This window comes from Aspergillus brasiliensis (genome assembly GCF_001889945.1).
Source record: "Aspergillus brasiliensis CBS 101740 unplaced genomic scaffold ASPBRscaffold_1, whole genome shotgun sequence".
NCBI classification, from domain to species: domain Eukaryota; kingdom Fungi; phylum Ascomycota; class Eurotiomycetes; order Eurotiales; family Aspergillaceae; genus Aspergillus; species Aspergillus brasiliensis.
This window is the reverse complement of record NW_027137442.1, coordinates 69,893-79,015: the sequence shown is the minus strand read 5'-3', so window position 1 is coordinate 79,015 and position 9,123 is coordinate 69,893. Positions and strand designations below refer to the sequence as shown.

The window sequence follows — 9,123 nt, the reverse complement described above, 5'->3', positions numbered from 1 at the left end:
GGGGGGGGGGGGGTCTTGTAAGAATGAAGACTACTAACTAGTGTTGTAGGGGTCCGTATACCCCGCCATAGAACTAACGAGGAAAATACACTACTTCTAAGGTTATAAACTAACCTAAGTAAGGTGGATTGCTAAAATTGCAGTTTGAATTTCCTGTAATAAGCATGGGATCTACTTAACTAGTAAGAAGCTTCGTGCAGGAAGAACGCAAGAGAACGCAACATACTTTATCTAGGTCATATCAGGTACATCCTGTTTTGGGTACCGCCTAGCGACGGAGACCTCCGTCCTCCGCCTCTCCGACTGATTTCCATTACTGATGGCAGGAACAGACCATACCCAGATGGGAATCAGAAACCATACTAGCGCATCAAGATGGACCCTCATAGGCCACAATACAGCCCCCGCATCCCGAATCTGGTAAAGTCCCCCATGGGCCCATGATTCGATCTGTCTGTCGTGTGGCGGCGGGCAAAAGTACTCGGCAGAGAACCTTATCCAGTTATCCAGCTTGTGACGCAGATGTTCCTTTAATCCTAATTTTAAAAATTTTGAGTAAAAAAACGAGGGGTAAGAAAAAACCGAAAAGAAAAAAAATTTTTGGGAGCCAATTTACCCCTCATATGTGATCTTGCCTTCTCCGTACTCAGTAACATCCTCACCTACTCATCTCACTTGTACACGCCCCTCGCCTCGGGATCGAGCTTTTTGATCATCTACAACTTTACTTATCATATATCCTCACTCGATCAATCCCTGCGAACCGCTCGCACACTCCATCAAAATGCCGCAGAAGGTCTATGTCACTTACAACCAGGTATGCAGGTTGTCTTCGAAATTTCTACATCTCCCAGTCTCTTCAGCCACATGTGAATTGTCGTGATTTCTGTGCTTGTATGAGGCTTATCTGCCACTACCGATCTTGCATGCACATACTTCTCGCTCATTTGGCCACACGCCCACGTCCCAGCCCAGCTTGGCCGTCGCACATTCGTTCGTTTACTTTGCAACAATCCGCTAACATCCGAATGTCCTTGGCAGGTTCACAAACTATGCCAGGCCTCCGCTGACAAGATCCTGGACACCTTCCAGCCCAATCTTATGATTGCTATCGGCGGTGGTGGTTACATCCCTGCCCGCATTCTCCGGTTCGTCGCAATCATCACGTAACTCGGGTTAGGAACCTATTTTCTGACGCCTTTCTTTCACACAGCTCCTTCCTGAAGCGCACCGGCGAGCCTAACATTCCCATCCAGGCCATCGGTCTGTCGCTTTATGAGGACCTGGGTCGCGGCGACGCCGAAGAAGTCCCCGGAACTAAGGTTACCCGCACACAATGGCTGGACTTGAGCTCTTTGGAAATGGCCAACCTCATCGGCAAGAACATTCTCATCGTTGACGAAGTTGACGATACCCGTACCACCCTCGAATACGCTGTCAGCGAGCTCCAGAAGGATGTCGAGTTGGCACAGAAGCAGCTCGGCCGTGAAGGCGAGAAGACTAACTTCTTCGTCTACGTTGTTCACGTATGTTTATTGTTCCGATAGTCTCACTATCGTCATAATAATTGTCTCCATATGACTAACAATCTCTTCAGAACAAGGACAAGCCGAAGAAGGGTGTCTTGCCGGAGGATATGATGACTTCTGGCCGTTACCACGCATCCGTGACCACCGCTGATGTTTGGATTTGCTATCCTTGGGAAGCTAAGTACGTCTTTCGATAAAAACGCTAGAATATGAATTTCAATACTAACACATCCCTCTTCTTTCTACAGGGACATTGACGAGCATGACAGACTGGCTCAGGAGAACCCTCTCGTCTGAGCTTTCTTTACTCAGCGCGATATTGCTCTCGCTTAGCCATCTTTTTCTTTTACCTCGTCTCTTCTTGCCTAGAAATCCTGGTTATGCCGCCCACGCATAGATACTGGCTCTCTTTGGTTGCATATAAGTTGCGTCTCCGCGTTAGACATTGGAAGGAGAGTTTTGCATGTTTCAGGTTTGCTACGGAAAGGTGTTTTGATGGGTTTATTTGATAGAACAAAAGCAATTTCGGTACCATGAATGATGAAGAATTTAGCTTATTATGTTTCTCTCTCTCTAAAAAGCGCTTGTGTATCATTTGACAGAGATCGGTATTGCGTTCAATACAGTTGCAATTCAGTGTTGCGTACGCATAATACGATACGAGATGACCCGTCTCTTTCAACGTATTTAGATGGCATTATGGAATATCACAAGAATCCTCGGATAAGGGAGTAACTTCCTAATCCCTATCACGACAGAGAAACGCTCACAGCCGCGACAACAGAGTAGTTTCGTAGTAGTACACGTGCCATACATAGACATAACGCACAGAATAGGGCTCGATCGCTGAAACCCAATTACTTAAACTAAGATAACAGTTACTTCAGTTCAATGGCATCAAACACTTCCGCATATAGAACAGTAAGAACAAGGCTCCAGGGACCTTTGACATTGCAAGGAGCTAGTATGAATAACCCGCCCCCATCCAAGTAAACCAGACCACCATATTGCACAAACCAGCAGAAATCGACAAAAACATGAGATGGTATTGGGAAATGACGGCTTCACTGATTTTAATCGACGTCGATATTCGCTCTGCGCAATTCGGTCTTGGCTTGTTCAATCTCCTTTTGTAGCTCTTCATGCGCCTCGGGCACGTCATTGAATGTCAGGATGGCCAGACCCAGCCGGCCGAGAAGATAGCAGCCGAAACATATTAGTGCGTAGAATGGGAGCTGTGAGAGGCAAAGCGGAAATTGGTTAGCAAGTGGTGAGTGTGGAGTCGACGAATCTAAGATATATGTGTGATCGTGGGGGTGGGAAGGAGGGGGTTTGTTGGTCGCAGAGGTGGGCGATGGGGAAACGTACAACAGGGATGATTTCAGTCTGGACTGTTTCGTTGAGAGGAACAAGGCCAAGGTAAAGGACTAGGTAGAGCTGTAGTTTTGAAAATCATGCTAGTTAGTGATGTTATTTGCGACGAATGTAACAGACAGCGTGTTGGACGGAGCTAGTAGCATACCGAGGAGACAAGTAGGAGAACGGAGAGAGTCTGCTGAGCACGCGTCATGGTGATGTTGTGTAAAGTCGAAAGAAGGGCCTTGGGTCAAGACAGAATGAAGTAAGAGAGGGTAAAAGCCAAAAAGGACAAAGTGATGTTACAATGTTGCGCGGGTTTAGAATGAGAGACTGCGGGAAGTTGAGCTGCTGCACGGAGTGCCTGGCCAAGTTGCCATATCGGGACGGGTCTGGACTTGCGGCTCGGGGCTAGACGGGTCGCCGTACGCCATCCCAAACCTGGTTTAGTTTCTATTACTCCTCGTTATGGACAGAGTTGATCGATCAATTAATAACTGGGTATGTTAACTAGTCCGTACTACAGGGTAGTCTACTTGACAAAGTAAGTAAGGGTGAGGAGGGGTAGATGTATTTTCCCCTCTCATGACGTTGGGGGGAAGTCACTTAGAATTTGGCGACCAGCATCCAGCTTTCTGGTGCTTCTTGTGTCCTACGGTAGTTAGTTAGTATGGTCTGGATGCTGTGTAATATAGGATGTTAAGTATGCATTGTGATTGAAATACTACTACTAGGTCTGGCAAGTTGGAGAAACAAATGAGTAAAAAGATCCAGGAATCACTTAGATTATTAGTTATTTGCCTCCCCGCAAGTACTAGAGCCTCTGGAGCAGCCAGAGTTAGTAGCACTACCTTTTGAGATACACCACCTGCATTCTATTTGCTCTCTGCCTGCACCTTCAGATTCTTCGGGAGCAATTAGTTCCTCGCGCTAACTCCGATCAGGTGAAGAACATCATTGTCGCTCAAATACCCTATAGAATCTGTCGTGGCAACATCTACAATTTCATGATCGAGCAGTCATTAACTCTAAGATAGCCTCGAGTCTACAGCACAAGCTTGAACTTACTTTACCGACAAAAAGCGAGCTTCGAGCAATGGAACCCCCTAGTGACAGCACTGATGTCCCAGGGAGCATGCAAGTCAACGATCAGCAATCTGATCTGACCCCAAGAACAGCTGGGAGTGTTCATAAAGTACAATGTCCCTCTCTCAACCAAGTTCTCTCCGAATTGGCTTCACTGCCACCGGCATCCACATTTGCGGCAACCGAGCCGTTGCCTTCTGAAGAACAGAAGAACTTGTTCGAGACACTGCAGAAATGTCTTAAAGCTGCAGAGAACGCAGACATTTCGGACGCTTTGCAAGATACCCCAGCTATTCTTCAGAAGCTATGGAACTGCAGATCGCCCTACCTAGTACCAGCTGCAGAGGCTATGGCGAATGGCAGCAGAGCCCGTAAGTCATCAACCAGATCGGTGGTATCATCATCACCACCCACCAAACGCTTTTGCCTTGTTTTTTTTTACTAGGCTAATATGTGTGACAGCATTATGGCGGGTCTCCTATGGCAAGATTGGCGTCTTGGACTTTTTCCTGCAGCTTATAGCGTCCAAGGAGACTATCGATAACAGAGTCATCCTTCATGCGTTACGGCTTGTCGGCAATTCCTGTGCTGATACTAGTGAGTGCCCTTGTCTCCTAAGAGAATGAAAGATACATCCATTCTGATTGCCTTCAGATAAGAATAGAGAGACTATAGTGAAACACAATTACACGGCTGCCATTCTACAGCACTCGAGCAATCCCGAGCTGATCCAAGTAGTAATCCCTGTCCTGTATAACATTTGCATCGACTTCGGTAATTGGCGCTCCTGCTCAGATTTTCAAAGCTAGCTACGATACTGACGATCCATAGGACCCGCTCAAACCCAGTTAGCTGCCGATAAGATAGTCTATATCCTCTTGAAACTAGTGAAAGACGGTGCATTCAAAGATAATGATGCTCTGCTTGACTACGTCTTTGAGCTTATCGAGTTAGTTGGAGAACAAGGCATGGCTTATCCTCCCCTTTCACACTTCTATTCTAACTGTGACAATGCCCAGAACAAGGAATTGCCTCATCTCCCGATGGAACAATCTCGCTTCTTGTAGAGCTTGCCCTTAACGAAGATGTCGCTTCCACCCCAGCCCGATTCTCCGCCCTTGTCAGTGGCCTGGCGCCATATCTAAATAATACGCACTTCCAAGAAATTTGCATATCCAGTTACATAGTGCCCGACATCTTGGCGGTGCTCAGCCGGTCACTGACATTCAAAGCTGAGTCCTCTAGTGAGGATACCCAGGCACTAGCACAGTCGAGGCTGAAAGTCAACCAAATCCTCGCAGAGATCTCCGGATCCACTTCATTTGCGCAGTACTATCCGCTGGACTCCCCTCTGGCTCGGTCTCTCAAGATCTGGCTTACTTCGACGGAGGACCAGCTGCAGATATGCTCCTGCGTTATCCTGGGCAACTTGGCTCGATCAGACGCCACCTGCGAAAGGATGGTTCAAGATCTGAGAATACATGAAGAACTGATATCTATCCTCAAGAGCGATGTTAGAGGCGCGGTCTTACACTCTGCACTTGGATTTCTGAAGAACCTTGCGATCGCTGGGAATAACAGGCTGACACTTGGAGAGGCTGGCATAATCCCCGCAGTTTCACGTCTCTGGCAATACGAGTCTGTCCCCCAAGTTCAGTTTGCCGCAACAAGCATCGCGCGGCAGGTGATCGTGGCAGCGATCGATAATATCTCTCGTCTGCTAGAGGTTCTCCCCACGGATGGCGCTGACTCTAGCGTCGAACAGACGTATCTGTCATTGCTACTTGCTCTCTTTCAAAAGACAGACTCTACTCCCATCAAAACTGAAATTGGACGCACCGTAGCCTCCATATGCCGTACTTTGGTGCCAATGTCTAGGGACGAGGATTCAACTGCTGTTGCTCTTCTGTCCAGATTCTTCGACTTACATGAGGATATCGCGCTGCCGATTGGGGCTATGATCGCTCAGTCACAATGGCCTGTCGTCCGGAGTGAAGGCTGGTTTGCCATGGCACTTATGGCGTCCAAGAAAGCGGGCGCCGTGGCGGTTTCAAGGTCCCTACAAAGGATGGAAATTCTTCCACTGCTTGAGGAGACATTGAGCACAGAAGCCTCCGAACCCACGAAGGAGACTGAACAAATGCAGTCTAAGAAAGATCGTGACAATATTTCTATCTTGGTGCAGGAATTGTTGAAGAATGACGTAAGTCATGTCTATCGTGTTTCTTAAATCATAAGCCTGAAAATACTAATTGATATTGACGCCCCCTGACAGCCCGACACACTTGCCGAGTCCGATAAGTCTACCATGCAGCAATTGATGCATAACCATGTGTCAAGGCATCTTCAAGACTCCAAACGACAGTGAATGTTTAAGGAAGCATCATGCCTCTCCATCCTTACAAGCATCGCACCTTCAGCCTAAGATAAGTTCCTTTGAGACAGTGGCTTGCCGGCGGGTGTTGGCAGTGAATGTTTTGTAAGCCCTTGAAGGGCTTTTCTAATCAGATGGATTGAAAACAATAGAGTAGAAGTCTCCATATAATATAGGATGATTGCGAAACAAGCACCTATGCGTAGAATCGCCCCCTAGTCTAATGGTAACATGAGGAGAGAGGAAGAAAGAAGTGCTCGATGACGTCGCCCCACGTGCCTCGCCCGCCGGCTGGGCTTCCTGTCCATCCCGAAACTCCAACAACTCCAACAACAACAACAACCAGAAACAAGCAAAGCAAGCGCATTCCCTCTCGCTTTAAGCCCTCCTTTATTATGACCGCCCAGGCCAGCTGTTTTGCTTTCGATGACTGATCCACCTGCTCTCGAGCCGGTGTCTTTACGAGAACATGAGGACGGCCGTCCTCGCAAGCCGTTTCTGTTTAAGCCGTGGTAGAAGTCCACTGCTACTGTCCCGCCTTCTTCCGCAGCCTCGACTACCTTTCGCGCGCAGGCCATTATGGACGCAGCAGCCTTTGCGAAGGCCTCCGAGAGGAGGTCCTTCGATCAGGACCGTTCTCATTGCTGCTCTGACACCAGGAGCATTCCTACAACTGGCCGAGGATGGAGATGACGACAACGGGAAGACAGGCGAGATGCAGATGTTGGAAGTCTCGCGCCAGGAGGTACGAAAGACCGTCGATGACGATGCGCGAGGCTTAAAACGACTCTGGCAATCGCTGTACGTCTTTACATACTGTTACATATATGATCCGATTGCGACGGGCTTCCGATTTGTCCATCTGGTAATAATCTTCCTGCCTGTCATCCTTACGGCTCCGACTATATGCCTTGGAAGGCAATTGAAGGATCGTGAGGGCACACGCACAGGGACTCTCTGGTGGTACAGGTTCCTAGTCCGATCCATGGAGCGCGCAGGTCCAGCGTTTATCAAGGTAAATCTTTTGATCGTCGAGCTCTTCCAATCCGCACTCTACTCACACGCGGTCTTCATTTAGCTTGGACAATGGGCGGCCTCACGTACCGACATCTTCCCACCGGAACTATGCGACATCATGTCATCTCTACACTCCAATGCACCTGCACATTCATTACATCAAACGAAGCGAACGATAAGGAAGGCTTTTAATTGGCTGCCATTCGAAGACATTTTCGAGGAATTTCAAGAAGAACCACTGGGGGTGGGCGCTATCGCGCAGGTATACAAGGCGAAGCTAAAGCCCAATCTTGCGGGGACCGATGACGACATCGAACTTCATCCACATGGTCTACGAGACAAGGTTCGAAAGAACGTTGGAGCGTTAGTCAAAAGCTCTCCTCAGCGGGTGCCATCGTCGTATGTAGCCATCAAAGTGCTTCATCCGAGGGTGGAACGCGTGATACACAGGGATCTGAAGATTATGTCGTTCTTCGCATCCTTGATCAATGCTATACCTACCATGCATTGGTTATCTTTGCCGGACGAAGTTCATCAGTTTGGTGAAATGATGAAATTACAATTGGATCTACGAATTGAAGCTACAAACCTCGTCATGTTCCGCGAGAAGTTCAGGTCACGCACCACAGCCTGGTTTCCATACCCGTATATGGACTACTCGACCCGCGAGGTGCTCGTAGAGGAGTTTGCACAGGGTATTCCACTGTCAACCTTCCTCGAGGTAGGCGGAGGCGTCTATCAGGAAGAGATTGCGAACGAAGGCTTGGATGCCTTTCTCCATATGCTCTTGATTGACAACTTCGTCCATGCGGATCTGCACCCCGGAAACATCATGGTTCGATTCTACCGGCCGAGTGAATTGGATCTGTCACTAGGAAATAAGTTTCGCGCATCGGAGGCACCATCTGCGGAAGAGGTTGATGTTACAGAAGCTGTGCTCGCACGGTTGCGTCCACATATCAATGATCGGCGCGACTGGGTAAAAGCGCTCGATGCTCTGAACGCTGAAGGCTATCGGCCGCAGCTCATATTCATCGACACTGGATTAGTAACTCAACTGAATGACCTCAATCGACGCAACTTTATTGACCTGTTTCGCGCCATTGCTGAGTTCGATGGGTATCGAGCAGGTGAGCTCATGGTCGAACGATGTCGCCAACCGGATGCAGTGATTGACCCATATTACTTCGCCCTGGGCATGGAACATCTGGTACTAAACATCAAATCGCGCACATTCGCCCTCGGTAGCGTCAAGATTGGAGATGTACTGAGTGATGTTTTATCTATGGTCCGTAAACATCACGTTCGACTCGAGGGGGATTTCGTCAACGTCGTTATCTCGTGCCTTCTCCTTGAGGGCATTGGACGTAACTTAGATCCCAACCTCGATCTATTCAAGAGGTAGGTAGATCCTCTGGCTCTGTTACTGCAAGTGGCCCACTGACTCTGACTCGGTTTGTTATATAGTTCCCTCCCCATTCTACGGAAACTCGGATCCAACACTACTTCTTTCAAATCCGTCCGGTCCGGTGACATGTCCATGCTTCGTGTCTGGGTAGGGCTCGAGGCGCGCGGATTGCTCCAAAGCAGTTTCGAAGCCGTCGAGCAGTGTGTCAAATACGATCTCTTGTCTCCCAACATATGATTGCAGATGCAAGGGTAAGGATTGAATAACACTGCCAACACTCGCATCCTTCTCCAGTCCAATGCCAAAATCCGCATTCAGCTCAACGATTGCTGTGAGACGTATTAGAAACTTGG

At 48.4% G+C, this 9,123-nt stretch overlaps 3 protein-coding genes across 3 annotated transcripts; 2 read left to right on the top strand and 1 right to left on the bottom strand.

Annotated features, from left to right (window-relative positions):
- Window positions 1–517: 517 nt before the first annotated feature.
- ASPBRDRAFT_35935 (xanthine phosphoribosyltransferase) lies at window positions 518–2,181 on the top strand. The gene is made up of 5 exons (XM_067623403.1): window positions 518–817; window positions 1,042–1,148; window positions 1,214–1,526; window positions 1,598–1,710; window positions 1,778–2,181. The coding sequence occupies exons 1-5, from the start codon at window positions 785–787 to the stop codon at window positions 1,824–1,826; spliced, it is 615 nt and encodes a 204-aa protein (XP_067484023.1). The 5' UTR covers window positions 518–784; the 3' UTR covers window positions 1,827–2,181.
- Window positions 2,116–3,288, bottom strand: ASPBRDRAFT_165140 (dolichol-phosphate mannosyltransferase subunit 3). Its single transcript, XM_067619554.1, has 3 exons — window positions 3,052–3,288; window positions 2,898–2,966; window positions 2,116–2,764 (listed from the first exon to the last, which is right to left on the bottom strand). Exons 1-3 carry the CDS (start codon window positions 3,097–3,099, stop codon window positions 2,603–2,605), a joined length of 279 nt encoding a protein of 92 aa, XP_067484022.1. The 5' UTR covers window positions 3,100–3,288; the 3' UTR covers window positions 2,116–2,602.
- Window positions 3,289–4,020: 732 nt separating this feature from the next.
- Window positions 4,021–9,032, top strand: ASPBRDRAFT_49811 (ABC1 kinase family protein; the record flags this gene model as incomplete). The annotated part of the gene is made up of 10 exons (XM_067626425.1): window positions 4,021–4,342; window positions 4,434–4,568; window positions 4,626–4,745; window positions 4,803–4,920; window positions 5,184–6,174; window positions 6,247–6,335; window positions 6,976–7,360; window positions 7,424–8,763; window positions 8,830–8,970; window positions 9,014–9,032. 10 exons carry the CDS (start codon window positions 4,021–4,023, stop codon window positions 9,030–9,032), a joined length of 3,660 nt encoding a protein of 1,219 aa, XP_067484021.1.
- Window positions 9,033–9,123: the final 91 nt, after the last annotated feature.

What these genes read in the sequence shown, in the direction of transcription:
- ASPBRDRAFT_165140 (XM_067619554.1), bottom strand. Translation starts at nt 3,099, where the DNA reads ATGACGCGTGCTCAGCAGACTCTCTCCGTTCTCCTACTTGTCTCCTCG. An exon ending in TTCTCCTACTTGTCTCCTCG is followed by an intron (nt 2,967 to 3,051) that starts GTATGCTACTAG and finishes TCAAAACTACAG; the next exon opens with CTCTACCTAGTCCTTTACCT. An exon ending in AGACTGAAATCATCCCTGTT is followed by an intron (nt 2,765 to 2,897) that starts GTACGTTTCCCC and finishes TGCCTCTCACAG; the next exon opens with CTCCCATTCTACGCACTAAT.
- ASPBRDRAFT_35935 (XM_067623403.1), top strand. Translation starts at nt 785, where the DNA reads ATGCCGCAGAAGGTCTATGTCACTTACAACCAG. An exon ending in TCTATGTCACTTACAACCAG is followed by an intron (nt 818 to 1,041) that starts GTATGCAGGTTG and finishes TGTCCTTGGCAG; the next exon opens with GTTCACAAACTATGCCAGGC. An exon ending in ATCCCTGCCCGCATTCTCCG is followed by an intron (nt 1,149 to 1,213) that starts GTTCGTCGCAAT and finishes TCTTTCACACAG; the next exon opens with CTCCTTCCTGAAGCGCACCG.